The following is a 25314-nucleotide window of genomic DNA, read 5'->3' on the forward strand; positions in this document are numbered from 1 at the left end:
TTTTTTTTGTAATTTGACTTTAGTTGATTATTAAGTAAGAAACTAGAAAAATAAAAAAGGTCATAGGTCATTCTAAAACAAGTGTTGATAAAAATTTTGATAATGATTTCACATAAAAGTCACGAGGATGTTTGGAGACGCCAGCCTGTTGATCAATACGACATCTAATTAGCAGGGAAACTTTTTGTGTGCAAAGAATTAATTTTAATTGCACCTTAAATTGAGTACTTCCACACCTGTGCGTTTTCCTTCACTGGACCCCTCGTCAGCTTACAGCTACAGCCGAGAGAAAGTGAGCGTGAAGAAAGAAAGAAGAGACGGAAACGAGGTGAAAGAGAAGGAAAGAGAAAGAGTAGAAAGAGAGAGAGAGAGAGAATGAAAAAGAGTGCGAAAAAAAAAGATAAAAGAAATGAAATAAAGAAAAAGAAAAGAAAAAGAAAAATAATCCTTAAAAAAACTTATCTAAAGGGAATTAACTTATTACTTACAACTAAATTTCTCAATAATGTAGAAGTTATTCTCCTTATTCAATAACAAACATACTAATTATTCACCAGTAATTAATTGACTAATTAGAAATTTTTTTTAATTGATTCATGTCCTGCTTATACTCATGAATAATCATGCAACCAATGATTTCACCAAACAGAGGGAGGAGAGAGACAAGAGGAAAAAAAAGACTAAAGAGAGAAACTGATAAGAGATAGATAGGATATAGAAAAGAAAAAATGAAAAGAGAGAGGGAGAGGGAGAGAGAGATTGAAAAAACTAGAGAACAGATAAGGAAGAATATAATAGAGGAAAAATCTTTTGAACTAGAAGTGGGGACGGGAAGGGAGTTACGAAGGATGAGCTACAAAGAATATTTAACCTCATTATTTAATGAGTTTAATCTTTATGTGACATTTATAGGGTTTTAATTATAGACGTACATAAATATCTTTTCAATAAAAACGTTTTTTTCCCCCTTTCAATATCAATATCAATTATCTCATTAAGTTCTTCTGCATCTGGTATAAATACTTCTAAGATCTGAGTGCATTGTAATAGATGACCATTACTTTATCACTAGGTATGTACATTACACATAATATGTGTTATCTGTCTGTGTATCTATCTCTGAATGTATCTATTTATAACATTTCTATCTATCTATCTATCTATCTATCTATCTATCTATCTATCTATCTATCTATCTATCTATCTATCTATCTATCTATCTGCCTTTCTGTCTGTCTATCTCTCAGACTATGTCTATATTGTTGTAACTCCAGTGGCGGACTGAAAGGGTTAATGTGTGTGCGGCCTACTGATACACACGACTCAGGCCAATCACACAGGTCAACGGCTGTCGATAGACAAGGGACAGTACTGCTAATAACCGCAGGTATGACCTGTGTTGTGGTCATGTGATCAAGAGCCTTCACGGTCGAGAGACAATGTGTAAAGAAAGGACAGGACAGCAAGGCATAAGGACTGTGAGTCCTCGAGAATGTGACCTCACACAACTACATTAATTAATGGAATATCTTAAATTTATTTTATTTTTATGCGTTTGAAAATAGCTTCACTTAAAATGTGAGCGACATTGCAGCTACCTTGCCATTGACTCATTTCCTTGTCTCTTTGGCTTAGTTTAACAATCTACGTTTAACATAAACGTATAGGTCTACATGTTTTAGGTCAAGGTATCAATCCATCAAAGAAAAAGTGATGGCCCTATGGTAGATAAGATACATTTAAAAAAAAAAAAAAGGGGGGGGGAGATTTTCTCCCCTTTGTGCCGATGTTTCAGAGGGCCGGATGGAACCAAGTTGTGGGCCGGATCTGGCCCGCCGGCCGTATTTTGGTCATCACTGATATACTCAAACGAGCAAAGATACTACCATATAAGTATACAAGCTTCACGCAAAGGTTAAGCCCGTTGATTTGATAAGATTAATTTATTGGTTTCGGTTTGACTACAGTTACCCAATTCAGCATTACCACAGTAACAAAAACAGTGTAGAAGCAAGCATAGGGTCATACTAATGTAGAGCCAGCTCTTGATGACTTGGGCTCTGGCGTACTTGTGGGTGACGACAAGTGACCTCGAAACACCCTGACACTCCTTAAACTGTGATGTCTTCTTGGACGCAGGGCCAGATTTAAATACGTGGAGGCTCCGGGGCAGAATTTTGTGGAGGCCCCAACACTTTTTTTTCGAAAGCATGAATAAAAAAAATAATTTTAAATAAAATCTTAAAGCATACCATATTTAAAAAAAAGAAAGATAGTGCTTGTAAATTATTTTTTGATTTTAATATGCATATTTTAGTAAAAAAAAAATAATTTTAAAGTTTACGCCATATTGTAAATCAGGAGAATATGACGAGAATTTGAGCACACTATAAGCGGACATTTTTTTTTAAACCACGTCTCTGTTGCCAACTGTAAGATTTAAAATATTGTTTAATAAATTTGTTTTAAAAAAATGTTAAAAAAACAAAACAAACTTCAGTGGCTGACCCGTCGAAATATTTTTTTTTCTCTATTGTGGGAGCCTATTTTTTTTGTGGAGGTCTCCTGGGCTGTAACCACCCGCCCTCCCTTAAATGAGGCCCTGGTTCGATGCCTTGATCACAAGGTTAAAGCTAGTCGCCTGAAGTGGTGGAAAGCTTCATCCATTTTGGCAGAGCATCCTGGACAAGCAAGGAGGAAGAATGTCAAAACCCGTATTGGTAAAACTAAAGCAGTTTTTCATCAGCTGTAAAACTCCTTGGGATCCAGGGAATGAGAATCACCATCAAGATTAAGCTGGCTTTTGTTTTTTTTTTACAATTCTCAGGACGTCCAAATGAAATTTAATAAAGTGTAATTTTGTTACAATTTAGGAACCATTGAAACAACTGTAAAAGGAGTGAATTTTGTTTTTGAAGGGACAGATACTATTAGAACTGCAACAATTTAATTTCTCATATATGGCGTAATGCACAAAGTGTAAAAGAAATTTCCTTATGGATAGCAAATTTTATTATTATTATTATTTTATTATGCTGTTTAGGGGGCGCGGTTGCTGAGTGTTTAAGAGCTTGGCGTCCAAACCTGGGGTCCTGTGTTCGAATCTTGGTGAAAACTTGGATTTGAATTTCAGGAGTCCACCCAGCTCTAATGTGTACCTGCGTTTTGTTAAGGAAGGTAAAGGCGTTTGGTCGTTGTACTGACACATGACACACTTGTTAACCGTTGGCCCATCAGTCTCATGAATCGCAAGGTCTGCAAAGAAAACTTTTTTTTTTATTGCGTTTTTTTGTGTGTGTGTATTTTTTTTGTCGATAGACATTAGATCTGGGCAATTAGAATCCACCATCTTTCTCGCTTGCACGTGCGCTAATGTGATCACTACTTTGTGAAATGGGTGCATCTTTTGTCAAGTCCGATTACTCGGTTTGTCCAAATAGCTTTGTATTATTGCCCCTAGCTAACTCCTAACAGCAAAGCCAAGTCACTGGAAGAGTTCTCTTTCCTGTTTCAAGAGTTAAATATTTTTCGTCCTACTAGGGAGAAACTATGAATCTAATTCTGTTTCTGTTGGTATAAAACTTACTACTGTTGCTATGATAAGCAAAGAACAAAATTCTTTTTTTTTTCTTGACCATTAGTTGACGTAGACGAGAGAAACCCTGACAATGCCCAAGTCTTTACTTTTGGTGATGGTCCAGCTGCTGATGACACTCTCAGTGACCTTGGCAGGTCAAGGTAAAGCATAATAAACATTTGTTACTTATTTTACTGAATAGATATAGAACATCAATGAACGAAACATTAACATACCCAAAAAAAATTGTCAATTTTAATGAATGTATGCATTTTTTTCCTAGTACTTTTTCTAATAACAAAATTGAAATCTTCGTCTTAATAAATGGAATAAAATAGTGTCCTGGTTGTCCAGTTATCATTACTAAAGAAATGGAGGAACACTTTGATATAAATATCTATGAAATATACGTAGACCCACCCCTCCACCAATTGATCGTGGAATAGGAAGAAACAAATTATAATAAATAAAACCTAGATTCATAACTTTGTACAGCTTTTTTCCTGAGATTTACACATCGTAAATACAATTTAAATCAACTTAAATGGACTTCTCTAATGTTGACCATATATGTCTCGGTGTATTGTTTCAGGTTATTCAACAGCCTGTCCAGGAGGTCAGATCAAGAGTCCAAACTATCCACACAATTACGACGACAATCTTAATCTTCACTGGACACTAACAGCTCCGACTGACCAAAGGATTATACTCAAGTAAGTAGTCGACCTTCCATTGGTCAGTGATTTATACTGAAGTTAGTAGACATGTTCCGTTGGTCAATGGTTTATACTGAAGAAAGAAGCTAGCGAAATTCACATTCCTTAAATGACAAATCTGATGTAAATGGTTAGGTCAAAGAGTACCTCTAAAGTAAGGAGACTGTTGACGTCACATTGGTCAAAGAGTACCTCTGAAGTAAGGCGACTGTTGACGTCACATTGGTCAAAGAGTACCTCTGAAGTAAGGAGACTGTTGACGTCACATTGGTCGAAGAGTACCTCTGAAGTAAGGAGACAGTTGACGTCACAATGGTCAAAGATTACCTCTGAAGTAAGGAGACAGTTGACGTCACATTGGTCGAAGAGTACCTCTGAAGTAAAGAGACAGTTGACGTCACAATGGTCAAAGAGTAACTCTGAAGTAAGGAGACAGTTGACGTCACAATGGTCAAAGATTACCTCTGAAGTAAGGAGATAGTTGACGTCACAATGGTCAAAGAGTAACTCTGAAGTAAGGAGACAGTTGACGTCACAATGAAATACTATTATTGATATTTTGACATTTTCTTTTAGTTATCATGTGACGATTGGATTGAGATGGTTGAAGCTTACTCAAAGAGAAAACAAAACTTAGCCTACATTCCACTCGGAAATATGTTGTAGACATTTTTTTTTGTCATTTCTAACTGGAAGTAATCGGTATACAATATTGTAATAACTAAAGGGAGTCAACTCAACGAGACATAGATGTTTATTTACATGGAGACATGACAAACACATAGGACATCTGCCTTGAGCACAGCATCTTCATCTCGGCTCTAGACTTGGGCGGAAATCGTTCTCTCTCCTCTCTCATGTCAACATCCTTCCTAGTCTAGTCACGAATAGTGCGCGCCTTCTGCACTGTCTTGGATGGAGGTGTGCATGGCTGGGTTATAATAATATCAGGTCCCGTCACTCGTCATATTTTCCTATTTTCAGTTTCACAAAGTTACCTGCCCTTGAATGTTGTTGTGATTTTCTGAAGATCTACGCCGGCAGCACTGCAGACCATGAGCCTATTGCAACGTATTGCTCCGACAAGGAGGAGACTCTCATCGCGTCCCCGGGAAACGCCTTGTTCGTCACCTTCTCTAGCGACGAGACAGTTTCCGACTCTGGATTCTCAGCCACTTACTTTTGTTTGGGTTGGTTTTAAGCTTTAGTCAATTTTTCTTACAATGAGTTATTTTTTAAAATATCCAGTTCAGTGTTTCACAAGATATGCACTAACGGAACACTTCGCACATTCGGAGTATTTAATATTCGCTTATTTTAAAGATTTTACATTATTTATTAAATAATGAATCCAAACATATTCTAAATTTAGCATTACTATATTTTGAAGTAGTTAGCATCCTTCAGTCATAACCTTTATCTCGTACATGTTTTTATGTGACTGTGGATCCCTAGTTTGAAGAGAGATTCCCGAGCCAGCCATTTTTCGTTCGGCACGCTTTTCTTACAGAGCTGAGGCCCATATTTTTAGCTGTTCGTAGCATTCTTGGTCACCGTCTCTCTCCAACTAGTGCGGTCTAGGGTTATATCTTCCCAAAGGTCAGTTTCAAGAATAAAACTAATAACTCCCTAACTAACTATAATACAGACATATGGGTATGCAAAAAAAAAAGATTGTTCTAGCTTTGACTGTATTCTTAACTTGAAGATGACAACATCATGATATTAGGCACGATATTTGTAAACTGAATTCTAATCTCTGATGTGGCGTCAAGTCTGTTTCTAGACTTTGACTTAATTACAACAAAATAAGAAACTCTTGCATACTTTGAAAGACACAAAGATAAAGGCACATTCCTCGTTCCATATGCTATGACGAATAGGTACAAATGCTCTTTCTTCCTTAGTGCTATTAGAGCATGGAATGGGTTGACTGAGTCAGCCAGTAAAACCAATGACGTGACACAATTTAAGTCATAGGTTAACATGCATGAATAGATTGACCTAGGAACACGCGTATAACGTTATCATCTTCTATTTTTTAAGTAACGTCTGTATTTCATTTGATAAGAAGATAAGATTGTAGGATACATAATTGAAATAATGAGCAGCTTCTATTAAAAAAATCATGGTACTCGTCAGACACACTCAGTACCATATTAAGACTTGAAAAAGCATTAAGTTATTTGAGACATTGAGCCCTTTTGGGGACCTTTGTTAGTCCAGATATGTTAGCGCTGAATATTTTTCGAGTGCCCTAAACTATAGCTTGTGTTGCCCAGAGGTAAATCCGGCCCTGGACATATAAGACCATCATATTATAGTCGATATATGTACCTTTGTTTCAAATCTAAGTCAAAATCTAGATCAGTTCAAAGTTCATATTGATGTTTTTATATAAATTTTTGTCTGCATTTATTTAAAAAATTGTATGTATGTCTACTAGATCTAGTTATATACACCAATAGTTCGTGGACCCCCTATGATAAACTCTACCCCCTTTCCTTTCCGTATTCACGGACTATAGACGTGGCCGAAGGCCGAGCACATCGGAGGCACCCTACAACCCCACACTAGCCGCGTACACTTGCAATTCGTGAAACGGTCCCTTGAAGAACGACGTGTGGATTGTTGACTTGGTTTTTGGGGCTCTCTTTGCATTTCTAGTCTATGCTATGAAATCTTAGGCACCCCTGCGGGAGTCTTATTTTGCTACCTAATTGTTCGTCTTGTAATCGTATCAACCCGGGCGCCACCTTGAGGATGGGTAGCGTAGCCCTGGGGCTAAAACAACCATCAGTTGTAATGGTGATGTAATCACGGAATATTAAGGGGCGTTAATAATTTGTCTAAAGAAACTTATGGACAATGTCTGTACCCTAAAATGACAAAGAACGTAAACATAAAGTTTGTTTATGTTTTTATTGTTTTTAAAGCCCATTTAAAAAAATGTTTGAAAAATAGATCTACATGTGAATGTAAAAAACATTTTTTTAAAATTATTTTTCATGTTTTATGTAAAAGAGTAAAATAATAAAATCTTATATAAAAATCATTATGTAGCAACAGTCTGTTATTATCCTTCTATTCACGCTACAGTTTGGTATTAAATTATTTATCGATAAAAATTTGAGTTCTTAAAATTAATCTGATACAATATTCAGATTGCAACAAGTACCTTACAAACCCCACTGGGGATATTTCAAGCCCGCTCTACCCAGACAACTATATAAATGACGCCTCCTGCTCCTGGCTGATTGAAGTTCCAGAAGGGAATCAAATTCTTCTTACGTAAGTCTTGTAACGAATCCTAATCCATTGATATTCCTCGTTGCCATTAAGTGTCACTGAAGACTATATAGGTCTACTGCAGGGGCAGACTGGCTATATGTCCGGTGGGCTGGTACCCAAGTGGCCCGAGGGCCACGTAAAGGGCATCATAAAGTATTAAATTGCTAAGAATTTTATAGCACTCTGTTGTAAAAGGGCTGTGTTTAAAAATTAAAAAAAAAAACTTAACACACTTTACACTGCCCACAGGTTGCTATGTTGAACATAATTAAAGAAGACCACCACATAATCACTTCTTTAGATCTGTCAATCACCACATAATCACCTCCTTGGATGTGTCAATATCCACATGCATCACTTCTTTGGATCTGTCAATCACCACATAATCACTTCTTTGTATCTGTCATTCACCACATAGACACTTCTTTGCTCTGTCAATCACAACATACATTACTTCTTTGCTCTGTCAATCACCACATACATCACTTCTTTGGCTCTGTCAGTCACCACATACATCACTTCTTTGGCTCTGTCAGTCACCACATAATCACTTCTTTGGCTCTGTCAGTCACTTCTTTGGCTCTGTCAGTCACCACATACATCACTTCTTTGGCTCTGTCAGTCACCACATACATCACTTCTTTGGCTCTGTCAGTCACCACATACATCACTTCTGTGGCTCTGTCAGTCACCACATAATCCCTTCTTTGCTCTGTCAATCACCACATACATCACTTCTATGGCTCTGTCAGTCACCACATACATCACTTCTTTGGCTCTGTCAGTCACCACATACATCACTTCTTTGGCTCTGTCAGTCACCACATACATCACTTCTTTGGCTCTGTCAGTCACCACATACATCACTTCTGTGGCTCTGTCAGTCACCACATAATCCCTTCTTTGTCTCTGTCAAACACCACATACATCACTTCTGTGGCTCTGTCAGTCACCACATACATCACTTCTTTTGCTCTGTCAATCACCACATACATCACTTCTGTGGCTCTGTCAGTCACCACATAATCCCTTCTTTGGCTCTGTCGATCACCACATACATCACTTCTTTTGCTCTGTCAATCACCACATACATCACTTCTTTTGCTCTGTCAATCACCACATACATCACTTCTTTGGCTTTGTCAGTCACCACATACATCACTTCTTTGGATCTGTCAATCACCACATACATTATTTCTGTGGGTCTGTCAATCAACACATACATCACTTCTGTGGCTCTGTCAATCACCACATACATCACTTTTTTGGCTCTGTCAATCACCACATACATCACTTTTTTGGCTCTGTCAATCACCACATACATCACTTCTTTGGCTCTGTCAATCACCACATACATCACTTCTTTGGCTCTGTCAGTCACCACATACATCACTTCTTTGGATCTGTCAATCACCACATACATCACTTCTTTGGATCTGTCATTCACCATATACATCACTTCTTTGGCTCTGTCAATTACCACATACATCACTTCTTTGTCTCTGTCAATCACCACATACATCACTTCTTTGTCTCTGTCAATCACCACATACATCACTTCTTTGGATCTGTCAATCACCACATACATCACTTCTTTGAATCTGTCAATCACCACATACATCACTTCTTTGTCTCTGTCAATCACCACATACATCACTTCTTTGTCTCTGTCAATCACCACATACATCACTTCTTTGTCTCTGTCAATCACCACATACATCACTTCTTTGTCTCTGTCAATCAACACATACATCACTTCTTTGGCTCTGTCAATCACCACAAAATCACTTCTTTGGCTCTGTCAATCACCACATACATCACTTCTTTGGCTCTGTCAGTCACCACAAAATCACTTCTTTGGATCTGTCAATCACCACATACATCACTTCTTTGGATCTGTCAATCACCACATACATCACTTCTTTGGCTCTGTCAATCACCACATAATCACTTCTTTGGCTCTGTCAGTCACCACATAATCACTTCTTTGGCTCTGTCAATCACCACATAATCACTTCTTTGGCTCTGTCAGTCACCACATAATCACTTCTTTGGCTCTGTCAATCACCACATACATCACTTCTTTGGATCTGTCAGTCACCACATACATCACTTCTTGGGCTCTGTCAATCACCACATAATCACTTCTTTGGCTCTGTCAATCACCACATAATCACTTCTTTGGCTCTGTCAATCACCACATAATCACTTCTTTGGCTCTGTCAATCACCACATAATCACTTCTTTGGATCTGTCAATCACCACATAATCACTTCTTTGGCTCTGTCAGTCACCACATAATCACTTCTTTGGATCTGTCAATCACCACATAATCACTTCTTTGGCTCTGTCAATCACCACATAATCACTTCTTTGGCTCTGTCAGTCACTTCTTTGGCTCTGTGTTTCACACTATGTTCATCCTGAACTGCACAGCTTCGTCAGACTCGAACTGGAGTGTGACAGTGACAAGGTCCAGGTCTACGACGGGAAAGACGATGGGGCTGACCTTATCGTTGACCTTTGCACCTACCCGAGTGAGAATGCCCTTTTGTCCTCCTCCAACACACTCTATGTGACCTTCACCTCTGACAGCTCCACGACGTACCCTGGCTTTCTGGCAACTTACACAGAATACAGTAAGACATCTTTTAAATTGTATAATTTTATCTATCATATATATGTCAGCAGAAAGATATTTGATTCTAAACCCACATCCTACACCAAAACGGGAAGATAGATAGATAGATAGATTTCCATGTTATTGAACACGATTTTAAAGGCGGCTCAAGTAAATTCCCAATACAATGTGTCTTTACGACTAACCAACGGTTCAATTACATTTAGTAAAAAGTTACTTGAGTGTCTCGTTATTGTCGTAAACACTTGGACCATGCTTATATTATTGCAGCTTGCGGAGATGTCCTAACAGACTCCTCTGGTAGTTTCACCAGCCCAAACTACCCCGGAAACTACTATAGCAACTTGAACTGTGAATGGACAATCAGAGTACAGGAGAATTGTGTTGTGTTACTGAAGTAAGGACTTACTCAATATATTATTATGTTTTTGTTTGGCTTTTTCAATTCTATGAACTTGATTGTACTTCTCCTATCTTGCTAGTCCTTCAAAAGAACGCAAATCTTTCTCTCTCTCTCTCTCTCTCTCTCTCTCTCTCTCTTTCTATTCAAAGGTTCCTGCCAATTGTACACATTTATTGTTTTCGTATTGTCAACTAAAATTTGCTACAGACTAATTATAACATCACAAACGAAAAGACTAGAAATAGGATTACAGTGGCTATTGGGACCCACCACGATGACCTGCCGACCACTCTCAAAAAGCGTAAACTAAAACTCTATGGCCGTATTACAAGGTCTTCGGAGCTCGCAAACACCTTCCTTCAGGGAACAGTACCAGGAAAAAGAAGAAAAGGCAGACAGAGAAAGCGATGGGAAGACGCCATAAAAGAATGGACGGGCTTTCATTGAAAGAGATTCTATCCAAGGCTAAAGACAGAGGAAAGGAAAAAAAAATGGTCAACAGATCATGTGTGGTGCCCTAATGTTTTGTCAGACAAAGAAAGTGCTCCTCAAAATAATGTCCGCAGACCCCGAGGGTAAGAGGTCCATAGAAAAATGAAAATTGTATATATTTATAATAGCCTCTTTGCTAAGGAATGAGTGAAAGAATACTAACATCGTGATTGGCCCGCTCTCTCTCTCTCTCTCTCTCTTTCTCTCTCTCTCTATATATATAAATATCTTTTTCTTTCGCCCTTTTTTCTGTTTCTCTCTTTCTGTCTCTTTTTTCTGTTTCTCTCTTTCTATATCTCTTTTTTCTGTTTCTGTACAGCCCTCTCGCTCTTTTTATCTATGTCTCTCTCTTTTTTTTTTTTTTTGGCCTTTTTTCTGAATCTCTCTATTTTTGCTCTCTTTCTTTTCTCTTCTTTTTTATCTCTCTAATTTTTCTTCCCCTCTTTCTCTTCTCTTCTCTTCTCTTTTTCTCTTCTTTCTCACCTCTCTTTTCTAGGTGACTTATGCAAGCATTGGTTTAAAAGTTGAACCGTGCTGAGGCTGTTGTCTACATTTGTGGTTTCTGTTTTTTTCAGTCGGACAAATGTAGAAGCTTTCTGGTACCAGTTAGACTGGAACCGTGCGCTGTGTATGCGGCATGGCCCGGTTTGGCCTATTCTACAGATATGGCTGTCTACCGCTGGGAGTCCTCAAAAAGGACACGGGACGGGGAAGGCCTGGTTGTTGGATAAAAGCCTTTCTAACAACCAACGGGATAATGGCGCCCACGTAAGCGCCGATTCCCTACTGGACTTCGCAAAAGGTACCAGTTAGGATTAGCCGTACAAGTTTTATATGGAAGAAAAAAAAACACAAAAAAACCCATAAAAAAATACTTAAAAAAAACAAAAACAAAGCTAATATTAAGCGTACTCTTATCAATTAGTTTGGATCAGTCTTGTAATAAAATTTGGAATAGATCTAAGCTAACAATAACAAAAAGCAAGTATAAAAATAATAAAAGGGGGAACGACCTGAATTCGAATTCATGGCTCAAGCTTTTTCAGGCTTCTCTAGCCAACACGTTAGGCACTCTGCTAGTGGAGAGATAATGAACATAGTTGTAGAGTTATCTATTGTTTCGATAGTCTCGTCCTATTTTTCCTGTTGTGTTAACGAAGACTATGTAAAAATGGGGGAACAAATTCAGCTTATACCACCACTTCAGTCAAGTACAAATTATTTCCCTTGTTTAAGATACCTAACAAAATAATTAATTACCTAGTAGATTTATTTAAATTGAATTTTGTGTGTGTCAGGTTAAAGAAACAATTGTGTAAATTTCCAGTTTGATCCGAGATTGGGTGCTGGAGAAATAGCGTGTAAAACGTTTGACCGGATATACTGACAGAGCGTTGTACAAATCGTGCGTTCACGTATGTATGATATTGGACCTGAACATGGTTCATTGGAGGCCATAGGCGAAGTGAATTTGTTGGCCACAAATGAAGTGGAGGCCATAGGCGAAGTGAATTTTTTGGCCACAAATGAAGTGGAGGCCATAGGCGAAGTGAATTTGTTGGCCACAAATGAAGTGGAGGCCATAGGCGAAGTGAATTTGTTGGCCACAAATGAAGTGGAGGCCATAGGCGAAGTGAATTTTTTGGCCACAAATGAAGTGGAGGCCATAGGCGAAGTGAATTTGTTGGCCACAAATGAAGTGGAGGCCATAGGCGAAGTGAATTTGTTGGCCAAAAAAAAGTGGAGGCCATAGGTGAAATGAATTTGTTGGCCACAAATGAAGTGGAGGCCATAGGCGAAGTGAATTTGTAGGCCCCAAATGAAGTGGAGGCCATAGGCGAAGTGAATTTGTTGGCCACAAATGAAGTGGAGGCCATAGGCGAAGTGAATTTGTTGGCCACAAATGAAGTGGAGGCCATAGGCGAAGTGAATTTGTAGGCCCCAAATGAAATGGAGGCCATAGGCGAAGTGAATTTGTAGGCCCCAAATGAAGTGGAGGCCATAGGCGAAGTGAATTTGTTGGCCACAAATGAAGTGGAGGCCATAGGCGAAGTGAATTTGTAGGCCCCAAATGAAATGGAGGCCATAGGCGAAGTGAATTTGTAGGCCCCAAATGAAATGGAGGCCATAGGCGAAGTGAATTTGTTGGCCACAAATGAAGTGGAGGCCATAGGCGAAGTGAATTTGTAGGCCCCAAATGAAATGGAGGCCATAGGCGAAGTGAATTTGTAGGCCCCAAATGAAATGGAGGCCATAGGCGAAGTGAATTTGTTGGCCACAAATGAAGTGGAGGTCATAGGCGAAGTGAATTTGTAGGCCACAAATAAAGTAGAAAAATAAAAAATTAACAGCGAAAAAAAATGTGTCATTGTGAAATTAAGTAGATTTATGAAGCCTCATGCTTTAGAGGCGACATTAGATTATCACACTACCACATATCTTCTTTTTTTTGAGGTAACGTCTGTATTTTTTAAGGGAAGATATTTGTAGATTCGGAAACTGCTAAGAAAATTGCATGTGCCAGAACAAAAAAACAGAGGTAGCTATAATAAACAATGTCTTTGATCTCATCCTCTTGCAAAAGTGCTACAGAAGTTAAATGGCTTTGGCTGTTTCGGGGTCGCTACAGATGCAGTACATGTACTATAACTACTTATAGGTGTTAATATTTGGTCGTTGGTTTGTAGCTCCGAGAGGCTAGTATACAACTAAAACGATATAGGCTTATTAAGTAATTTTAAATGAAATAAACTGGACATCTTTTGAAAGACTAACAGAATAAAACTTTAATTTATAAATATACATAGATTCAAGTTGGAAGTAGACGTGTTTGTATAAATACAAAGGGAATGATAATTTAAACAAGATATAAATAACTCAGTATCGATACACGTCATTTCCGTCTTGCTAGTTTCTCCTTATTCTACTTGCATGCTAGTATTTATTAACTTACGACAGACTACCTCGCAGTTTCATCAGAACTCTTCATTCTACACAACCAAATACATCCGCCCTACTTGTCTCATGGCTACATTAAAAAAAACTCAAAAAACTCAAAAAAAAAAAAACACGTACTCTTCATAGCAACTTCCTTTTGCTTTCTTAACCTCTTCTTCATACTGAGACCGTTTTCTGTATTTTTTTTTTCTTCTTTTCCTTTTTTTTCCTGCATTTTGCCTTTCATATTTTTTTTTTTTGAAAGGAAACCTCAGAATTTGCCTTTTTTTTTTTTTTTTTTAAAGGAAACCTCAGAATTTGCGCTATTCAGTTTTAGCTTTATCATCATAACAACAATATTGTAAATTCCTAACAATAGAAAGGGTGAGAAATGTGTTTATTTAGTTTTAATAAATAAGATATAGAAGAGGTGCAGAATATTTGCATACTAAATCTAAACATATGTCATACTTCGAAGCAAAGATCTTCATATCAGCAATTATTGTGTTTTTCAGTTCAAAGGACCTTCTCATTGTGTTTCTCTTCTTCTTGTGACCTTAGACTTTCTTGGAACCCTTGATGAAAGATTATTAGCGATATTTAAGGCGAAGTCTTTGATTCCGAAGATAAAAGATTAAGTGCAGTATTTCACTTGACCACGCAACTCCAGTTGCGCTATGCATACTTTGCCACTTCTGATACAAACAAAGCTGTTGTCTGCAGCAATATCATGGCTTAGCAATATCGCTGGTTTAAAGCACTCTTAAAATGCCTATGAACGCTTTCTCACCATATTGTCACGATCTTCTCAATCAGGCCTTCTGCAAACACTACTTAACAACACAACAGCACATCTAACACAAGAACTTCGAGCTTCGAGTAACAAAGTGGCGATTTAATTACAAATACATCGACAGCCAATTCAACACAATTGGCTACGTCAAATTCAAATGCTTTCTTGAACTTAACAGATCTGCCTAACTAAACATTACTAGTCTCTCTAGCTCGTACAGCTACATTCTCGAGGACTCAAAGGTACCACAGTCCTTACTGCCTTGCTGTCCTGGACTCAACTGTCTTTTTAACACACTGTCTCTCGCCCGTGAAGGCTCTTGATCACATGACCACAACACAGATCATACATTGCGGTTATTAGCAGTACTGTCCCTTGTCTATCGACAGCCTTTGACCCGTTGATCTGTGTGATTGGCCTGAGTCGAGTGTATCAGTAGGCCGCACACACATTAACCCTTTCAGTCCGAAACTGGAGTTACAACAATATTGTCTAAACGACTAAAGGATCATCTCATAAAAATGAGATGAATGCCTAGGCATTTGCTGTAGTCGGAACGATATCGCCCACACATCAGTTCACACCGCCTCTTCTCCACGCAGCTGATGTATCCAAAGGTGCGGCAAGTGCTGTTACAGTTTGGGGTCAGCGGCGTCGCAGGCTCTGTCAGGGTGTAGCATTGAGTGCTGCTGCCTAAGGGTCGCCGGATCCGATTTTTCCTTAGGGTTTACCCCCGAAGCTTTTATCGTGATTGGGTATATCTGCAAGGCAACAGAGGTTTCAATTCTGAGTTTTCCTTCTCCTAGGTGGGTAGCCAGCCAGGGTTAACGAGCCCCTCCTCCTCAATGTTTAATGGTTTAAGCGCCAGTAACACGCTCTCGCCCTTTTACTATAACCTGATTCTTCTTCTTCTTCTTCTTCTAGCCAGCTTTATTGCTGCTGAGCTGTGAGCTCTTTTGCAGACTGTGCCAAGGAAAAATAGTGTGCTGTTTTCTTCAGTTGTTCAGCACTGCCGTACAGGGTGTTGGTTATGTTGGGCTGTAGTGGAAGTAAGGTCTGCCTAAGGTGGATTAGGAAGGGGCATTCAAAGAGGATATGGTCTACGGTTTCAAAGGGGTGGGCGCAGTGTCTGCAAAGGGGGAGTTGTGTGGAGTTTATTTTGTTCAGGTGGTAATTTAATAGTGGCGTGTGTCCTGTTCTTAGTTGGAAAATTGTAGATTGTTCTTTGCGGGGGAGGAACTATCACCTGATAACAAATTTTGTTAGTCCAAGATTGAGTTATGAATGAATTCTCCATATCATTGTTGCATGACACGAAGTCTATTGTCTGGTTGCAGTGTGATCTACGTCGATACGGAATGTGAATGGGATGAACTGAAAGCCTACGATGGAAGCAACAGCGACTGTTCTCTGCTGGGCAGTTTCTGTGATAACTATCCACAGACCGTCCAGTCGACCTCCAATACAATGTACTTGACTTTCAACCCTGACGACAGCGGCGTCGGTCGAGGATTCCAGGTGTTGTACTCTACCAAGTGTCCCACTGCCAGGTGAGTAGTGAACTTTTATACATAACAAACTAGATGTTATGATTAGAACATACACATATACACTGACGCAGAAACAAATCTCGTAAAGAACTGTTTTAGTGTTGCATAAGTCTCTCAGCGTCCTCTTATCTTATAGATTACAGACGTTACTTCAAATAAAAAAAAAGATAATTATGTCCTAAGGATTTCATGTGTCAATCTAGTCATGCATGTTAATCAATGAATTAAACTTTGCCAAGTCGTTGGTTTTCCTGGCTAATTCAGGCAACCCATTCCATTCTCTAATGGCAATAGGAAAGAAGGAGCACTTGTACGAATTTGATCTGGCATATAAAATAAGAAATGTATCTCTCTATTCTTTTTATCTTTCTCTTTTTCTCTCCCGTCTCTTTATCTCTTTTTCTCTTTCTCTCTTACTTTTTTCTCCCTCTCATTTCCGTCTCTTTCTCTTTTTTTCCACTCTCTCCCATCAATCTCTTTTTCTCACTCTTCCACGTATCTGTTTCTCTTTTTCTCTCCATACATATTTCTTTTACTCTTTTTTTCTCCCTCTATATTTCTATGTGTCCTTATCTCTCTTTCTCTCTCCCCCCTCTCTCTCCCTCTCTCTCTCTCTCTCTCTCCCTCTCTCTCTCTCTCTCTTTCTCTCTCTCTCTTTCTGCTCTCCCTCGACGATTCTCTAACATATCCTGAACTTCAAAATCACAGTTTTCACCGAGATTCGAACTCGAGATCTCTCGTTTCTGAAGTCGAGTGCATTACCCCTCACCCACCACGTCCGCATGTATCACTTACAAAGAATTATTTTGACTATTGACTTTTGTTTTGTGACTTTGTTTGACTTATAAACGTACGATTATAATAAGAAATGGAATCAGCAGATGACAATTGACATTCCGCTGGCATTTTGATGACATTTTGTCTTTGCTTCCAGCCCTCCAGTGACCAACGTCTACCCAAAGATTGGAACCTACCCAAAGATTGGAACCCACCCAAAGATTGGAATCCTCCCAAAGATCGGATCCATTGTTCACAAATTGATAGATTTCAAAAAATCTTTACTTTTTCACAAGAAATAAATATTTATTCTTGCCGTGCTTGTGTTTCAGATCATATAGTTCCAATAGACTCAGAGAAGTATAACATAGAACTAACATAAATACATTCTTAAATAAAATAATGATTAAATTATTTGAAAACGTCTTTGTTATATACGTGTCGTCTTATTACGTCCTCCTTTGAGCTCCCTGCATCCGTGCCAAAAGTAACAATGAACTATATTTTTTTTTATTCATTTTATCTTGGTTTTCGAAATCTGTTTAAATTGTAAAATAGATAAATCATCACTTTTAATTGTAAGATCTAGGTGTTAGTAGAAATCCTTATTAAAAATTGTCTTCCTTAGATTTCAATATTGGGTCAAGAAAGACAACTTTCAAAGAAAAGGAAAACTTTCGATTTGCTTATTCAAGAATTAAGTCCCTTTCGTAGCTACGCAAAAAGTTGCTGTGACAATGCATTTAAAGGTCAAAACATTGTAACCTTTGAAACAGTTTGGGAACCACTGGCCTAGATCTATCTATCTCTCTGTGGGAGTTTACGTCTCGAGAGACGATCTTTTCCCTTTGAAACTTCTTGTGTGACTTAAGAGGTCAATCCTTGATACACAGCTGCGATCGCAGGTTGGGCATATATAATCACCAGGCGCTGTTGCATTTTCACCCTTCTTTCTGCTTCTGTAGTGTATGACATCTGCAATCCGTGACCCTTCCTTTATGCTCTCTCTCCATGTGGATCTATCCAGTGCCACCTCTTCCCAGCTGCTAGTGTCGATTTTGAAGAGCTTCATGTCGCGTTTGCATACATCCGTATAACGTAAAAGTGGGCAACCAGCGGCTCTCCTGCCTTCAATTACATCGCCATACAGAACGTCCTGTGGACGTCGACCTACTGGCATTCTATTTTTACTAGATCTAGCAAAAGTTCATTCCGCCATCTTGTAGGTATTCGCAGATATAATCACTGGTATACATTGGTATACATCTAGATTTTCTAAATCTAAATATAGAGTGGTGATATTTATGTTTCTTCTCGTACTTATCGCGCAGACATGATCCTAGCGAAGGTCAACTTTAGAGAGTTAAGTCATTTGCGGGGTCTCCAGTCCGACACTCAGAATTTCGACACATTTTGGTCTAAGACATGAATGGACTACAAAGAAAGGGTCATCCGAAGAAAAGCTGGATGAACAATGTAAAAGAATGGACGGGCCTCTCTTCATATCATGCTAGGAACAACTGCCCACCGGTCAAAGTGTAGGGATTTTTGGTTTCGCGAACCGACGCAGCATCAATACGAGGACAGAAGAGATGCGATAATGGGAAATAAAGTTTAGACCTAGTTTAGACTTTAGACCTAGTTTAGACTTTAGACCTAGTTTAGACTTTAGACCTAAATTAGATTTTAGACCTAGTTTAGACTTTAGACCTAGTTTAGACTTTAGACCTAGTTTAGACTTTAGACCTAGTTTAGACTTTAGACCTAGTTTAGACCTAGTTTAGACTTTAGACCTAGTTTAGACTTTAGACCTAGTTTAGACTTTAGACCTAGTTTAGACATAGTCATGTTCAAAGCATATTTAAGACACATTAGACACATTTAAGAGGCTTTTAGTAGATACTTTTGACAACAATTGTAATCGACACACTAAAACAACATGAGCTTCAATAAACACAATGATTTTATTTTAGTCTCTATTTATTCTCTTTACTCCAGCCACTTGTTCTCTCAACTGACTTCCTTTTACACACAGTCCTGACACCCTGCTGTTCACTCAGCCATGTACACTCAAGGTCCACTGGTCATTTCATGCACAGGCACACACACTGCACTACCAGACACTCAAAACACATACACTTACTATCACAACTATAAATATTGTTCTTAAAACCTGTAGACTTTGATAGCGAGCCCCATCAAGGGCGGTCTGGCTTTGTATACATTCGGGCACCCCCGTGGGCCTGCCACCAAATGGACCGGTCGTGCTACCGACGAATGGGTCACGTTGAATGTAAGTTCTTAAACGAGTTGATAATAAGCTCTTAAAGAGGCCCTCGGTCCGTACTGATTGGCACCCGCCCTATCTTTTTATAAGCAATCTGTTACAGACTTGACATTGCAATAAACCCACTACTGGCCCTTGTTTCCCATAATGAATTTAACATATGCCCACATATTGTGTTTCGCGTGACTTTCATTCCCTTAAACATAACAAGCAATTTTAAACGATAAATCGATAAGACTTTAAAACATTCAGTATTTCTTTTATAGTCTTATGCAATTCGGGTGTGAACATATTCGGATGAATCTATTACGTAGTCATGTACTTCTTGTAGTAACGAATATGTGTCGTATTAGTCAGTATTGATCTATAATATCACTATTGACCGAAATTGACCTATATCATTTGATATAGAAGGCCTCAACAGTGACCTGCAACGTCACAACCTGTGGGGAGTTAAGACCAAAGGCTCATTGCCACATCGTACAGCCCTGTGACGTGGCAACGAATTATTGGTTTAAACTACCCACAGGTTGTGACGTTGCAGGTCAGTGTTCAGGGTCCCGGGTTCGAATCATGGGGCGGACTGAGATTTTTTTTTTATTTCGGGAGTTCACCCAGCTCTAATGGGTACCTGACATTAGTTGGGGAAAAGAAAAGGCGGTTGGTCGTTGTGCTGGCCACATGACACCCTCGTTAACCGTAGACCACAGAAAAAGATGACCTTTACATCATCTGCCCCATAGATAGCAAGGTCTGATAGGGAAACCTTATAAATATTGGCCTACACAGGTTTCAACTTTGATATAGATATGTGTAGAAACCCAAGTTATTATTTCAACAAGATCTGTCACACATCATTATTTCAACAAGATCTACCTCTCTCTAGGAATGCACTTCTTTCTGTCACACATCTCTCCTTTTCTACTTTCTGCCAGTAGTCATTAACTTCAGCTACGAAAGACAACCTCGTGATTTCATCAGATTCCATTCAACAACAAAACTATCCGCCCACCTCGACTAAATGTTGCATTAGAAATACGCATATACACCCCTTAACGCAGGCAGAATGAGGCTTCAATACTGTAATAACTTATGTGAGACGACTCAACGAGACAAGGATGTTTCTTCACAGGACATCACAAATACATAACAATTTTCCTTTAGCAGTCTCTTCAATTCGGCTATAGACTTGGGCGGAAATCGTTCTTCTTCCTAATGTCAACATCCTTCCTAGTCTGGTTTCTAGAAGTGCGCACCTTCTGCATTATCTTTAACGGCGGCGGTGACAGAACTGGCGATCGGGGTCTGTTTTGATTTAGAAACATTCAATGCTGCATAGGGGTGATCAGTTTTCGGTCTCATCTTTGTGGGGGAAAAAAAAAGGGGGTGGAAGCTGATAGCTCGTAGACCTAATGGTTGTTATTTAATAAACTGTCAGCTGACTGCTACTTTCAGGTCAGTTGAGTACGCCTCTTAAAAGTCGGTTTTGGACAAAGAATATTCAGCTAGCCTCGATTATTTGCTTGCCTTGATTCTTTAACATGATTCTTGGTGACGATTTTTGTTAGGATTCTTCGTTGGTGACGATTCTTTGCCAAGATTCTTACCTTGCTACATGTCGGTTTGCTACACGTTTTAGCTTGTCACGATACTTTATTGGCGACGATTCTTCGTTTACCTCGATTCTTTGTTTGCCACGATACTTTATTGGCGGCGATTCTTTGTTTACCTCGATTCTTTGTTTACCACGATACTTTATTGGCGGCGATTCTTTGTTTACCTCGATTCTTTGTTTGCCACGATACTTTATTGGCGGCGATTCTTTGTTTATCTCGATTCTTTGTTTGCCACGATACTTTATTGGCGGCGATTCTCTGTTTACCTCGATTCTTTGTTAGTCACGATACTTTATTGGCGGGGATTCTCTGTTTACCTCGATTCTTTGTTTGTCATGATTATTTGTTGGTGGCTATTCTTTCTTAGCAACAATTCATAGCTAGCAACAATTGTTGGTGGTCGCTATTTTTTGTTGCCGACAAGTCTTCTTTAGAGACAGTACTGTGTCCGTCACGACTCTTTCTTTCTTCGGCACAATTTTGTTAAGATTCACAGGTTGTGACTCGCAGGCTGATTCATGAGAGATTTTTGACCTTTATTTCAAGCAAATATTATAATCTCCATCCTCTTTATATGTTGTGTCCATCTTTCCTTAATTAAAACAATTTATTTGATCTCGTTCGTAATACATTCATGTTTCAAGACTCATAAACCTTGGCAAGTTATTTCCCTTTTAAAGTGAAAATATTGGTTAGTCGTGCAATGTAATCGATAAACCGATTTTTTTTTTAAACCTTCAAAACTATTTTTTTTTTCTTGTCCCCTTGTCAATGTAGAAACAATACAGTTCTGTTTTTTGTAAGTCTTCAAACTTTGGTGAAAAATTAACAGCTGTTTTTAAGGTCCTTGACATAGATAGTGCTATCTACATACGCCAAATAATTGTGTATAATGAACTTTGCTAAGCAAGTTATATTTTAATTGTAACATTCCATTCTGAGACATTCTCTTAATGCACTAACTAACCAGGATCAGGGCCGGATATACAGTAGTGCGAACAGTGCAGTCGCCCAGAGACTCATCCTCAAAAGGGGGGACACAACAAACTAAAAAAAAAATCAGGTTTTTGGCAACAAAATTAAATGAAATGAGTAAATGTTTGTCATTATTTATAAATGCATTGCCTTTAAGTTCGAAGATTAAGGATGGCCATGTAAACCCATTTGTGACCAGCATATTTCTCCACATCTAATGCAGACCAAACCATTGTCTGCGTGGGGACTGTTTAAGTTTTCTTTATTCTTTTGCGCCTCTCTTCAATAAAGACTTTTCTTTGGCTCTCACATATGTGTCCTACAGCCTTTGTCAGAGCTCTTCAACTTTGTCTTTCAGAGACCATCTCCTGCCAGCTGCTTTCCTCTATGCACGTAAATGGCGATTGATCTAAAATCTAATGTACAGTAGTTACGCTGAGGTTGTCAATTTTAGTCCAACTGAATTTCCATTTCATTGGATCAATAAAACTTATCTTATCTTATCTTGTGTGTCATGCCTTGTGCTCCACTTACTTAAATTGGGCACTAATCAGACCATTGGAGTTCCCGGGTTCGAACCCTGATGACGAATGGGATTTTTATTTCGGGATGCCTCTTGGTCCAACCAGCTCTAATGGGTACCTGGAAGTTGGGGAAAAGTAAAAGAGGTTGGTCGTTGTGCTGGTCACATAGCGCCCTCATTAACCATGGGCAACAGAAACAATGACTTTAACATCATCTGCATTAGTATCCGCAGCATCAGTTACATATCTTCCCTACACCGGGCGCTAAATAAATTAACGCATCCTTACACTTGCTAAGAATAGAAACGACACTTATACCCTGAGTAAATTTCATTTTATTACAATTCCTCTTTTCATGTGGCAAACTCTTCATGTAAACTGGAACAAGGGTGGACACGGATCTCGAAAACGGCTTAAAGATTTTCCTGAAAAAGAGTTTATTTAGAACCTGTATGATAGGCTACATCTTTAGGAAATAGGTAATTGGCCACATTTGGAGACTCCTGGTTTGAGCGTTAGGATTTTTCAAAAATATAATAATAATCTAATAATTAAATTTGGTCTGAAGATCAAGTCGTTCTGTATACAGACTAAGCATACGTCAGCGGATATTCCCGAATGTATTCAAGACTAATCAGTTAAATAAATAAACTCAACGTCTCGGAAGTCTGGGTCTGTAGGTCTTTATTCGGGAGGGGAGGAAATTGAAGCAAGGAAAAAAATGTTCCTTGTTTTTTTTTTTTTTTTTTTATTGAATCTATCATTTATAAGTTATCAGGAGCAAGGTTATACCTTCAAAGATGCTTGCCTGTATTAAGTAGGAATTTTTAGAATAGGCCTACCTCTAATCAAAGCACAACTGGACACCGATCTCAAAAACAGCTCTAACGATTTTCCTATAAATTTGGGGAGTTGCTAGCTAGCTCGTTGGCCACACGGTGAAGGCTCTATTCTGACCGTTATCGTTTTTTCAAGTAAAAAATTAGATAATTTAAATTTGGCAGTAAATTGGAATAAAGAAACAAGAACACCGCGTAGTGTGCCGATAACTGAGTTGTTTATTACATTTAAAGGCACTTTCAGTTTAGTGATAATCGTTTCTTAAATGTTTTCGTAAATCTAATCGAGATTACGTCTAGATTCTAGATCTAGAGGTAGATCTTAAGAGTTCTAAATCAGAAGTATAGATCTAGTCTACATAATAAAAGTACCAATTAGTAATTACTAAATTAGACATCGTCCGCCGGGTAGCAGTGTTTGTACAAAGAGCTGACGGTAATTAAAATTGTTTCTCTGGATACCGTCATTGGATTGTTGAAAAATTAATTTTGTTTTATTTCTATTTTTGTTGTTGTATAATGGGTGTATTGTCTTTAAAAAATGGCTTTTTAAAAACGTTTTTCTTTTTATTCAAAAAGGATTTTTTTTTAAATTTCTTCTGTTACGTACATGAAACATGGCGGAGAATATAATTTTGAAAATATTTTTTTCGGCATATAATTTTTGCTTCTGAAATGAATAATTCCAAGTGACCTAGTTCAAACCTCCTGCAGGACAGAAGGGATAGAACAAGACAGATTTGAATTCGGAACCATGGTCACAACAGTTCATAGCTCATATCAAACGGCCAAGCAGTGTGTAAGTTTCGGACTTCACTGCAGAAATTCTTTAGATCTTAAGTCCAAAGCTCTGTTAGTCTGCAGGAGATGGAAGCGGCCAGTGTTCAGACTTGGGATCATCATAATGACAGCCATTCCACATTTCCAGGCATCCTGCCAATAATTTATGGTTCGAGTGCTGTAGCGTGGGTTTAGACTTCTTCTTACGACTGAATGAATACATGTATAAAATTGTGCACGTCTTAGTGCTTTATATGAACATAAATATATGCAAAATTCGTAAAGCTAATACGCACTGTTAATCCAAATCATATGATTTGTTAACCTTGCATAATTGTTTACGTGTCCAAAATATCGTAGGGTACAAACTAGGACAATGTTATTGATTTGTTGATACTTGTTTATTTTGTGTAATGTCGTGAGAATGCGTTAACGACATTGATGTTGTGGATTGTTATCATACTATCCATGTCACTCGACGCATTGTCCATTAGCCTCCTTCAGTCGTAGAACGACAATGGTTCATCTCGAACGCTTTTTCATGTGGCTGTGGAGCCCTATTTTTGGAGAGACACTCCCGTCCACATATATTGCAGGTCAATGTGGCTTTCGCTTTGGTGGTAGAGGAGCTGGCCTTTGTAAAAGCCTTATGAAGCATTCCATGAGGTTTCTCTGATTTGTTCATTATAACCCTCATTACATCCCAATGCATCCAGTTTGTTTCCACTACGTCTGCAATTTAAATCACTGTGCAAAACGACGGAGTTATCTTCCAGCAGACGTGATGCCTAGACTGTGTAGATTACAGGCTGATTTCAAGTAATTCTGGTCAATACAATGAAGAGCATCAAAGAAAAGAGAAAAAGAAAAAAAGGGGGGGGGGGGGGTCAGTTTCGAGGTTAACGGAATTATAATTTACTTTTAAAAATGGCTTTTGTAGAGTGAATCCTTCATGCCTATAACATGCTCAGTGCGTTATTTGCCATTTCCTTTGTAGGCTTGTGGGGGGGGGGAATGGGGATATCTGGGAAAATGTTTTGATGCTACCTTTAGGTGCTCCCAAAGGACAACTCAGATAGAGATGGTGTTCAAACTCAAGCCACTTTGATAGCTATG

At 38.6% G+C, this 25314-nt stretch overlaps 1 protein-coding gene across 1 annotated transcript; it reads left to right on the forward strand.

Annotated features, from left to right (window-relative positions):
- Positions 1-1018: 1018 nt before the first annotated feature.
- On the forward strand, positions 1019-17591 carry LOC106054927 (deleted in malignant brain tumors 1 protein-like). The gene is made up of 9 exons (XM_056003952.1): positions 1019-1072; positions 3642-3738; positions 4170-4290; positions 5278-5483; positions 7458-7584; positions 10021-10223; positions 10496-10622; positions 16188-16400; positions 17335-17591. The coding sequence occupies exons 2-9, from the start codon at positions 3669-3671 to the stop codon at positions 17477-17479; spliced, it is 1212 nt and encodes a 403-aa protein (XP_055859927.1). The 5' UTR covers positions 1019-1072; positions 3642-3668; the 3' UTR covers positions 17480-17591.
- The last annotated feature ends 7723 nt before the right edge of the window (positions 17592-25314 follow it).

This window comes from Biomphalaria glabrata, chromosome 11 (genome assembly GCF_947242115.1).
Source record: "Biomphalaria glabrata chromosome 11, xgBioGlab47.1, whole genome shotgun sequence".
Classification (NCBI taxonomy): domain Eukaryota; kingdom Metazoa; phylum Mollusca; class Gastropoda; family Planorbidae; genus Biomphalaria; species Biomphalaria glabrata.

Excerpts from the sequence above, each read along its gene's own strand:
- LOC106054927 (XM_056003952.1), top strand. The coding sequence starts at position 3,669 with ATGCCCAAGTCTTTACTTTTGGTGATGGTCCAGCTGCTGATGACACTC. Across the intron at positions 10,224-10,495 it reads GGCAACTTACACAGAATACA|CTTGCGGAGATGTCCTAACA; the intron begins GTAAGACATCTT and ends ATATTATTGCAG. Across the intron at positions 10,623-16,187 it reads AATTGTGTTGTGTTACTGAA|TGTGATCTACGTCGATACGG; the intron begins GTAAGGACTTAC and ends GTCTGGTTGCAG.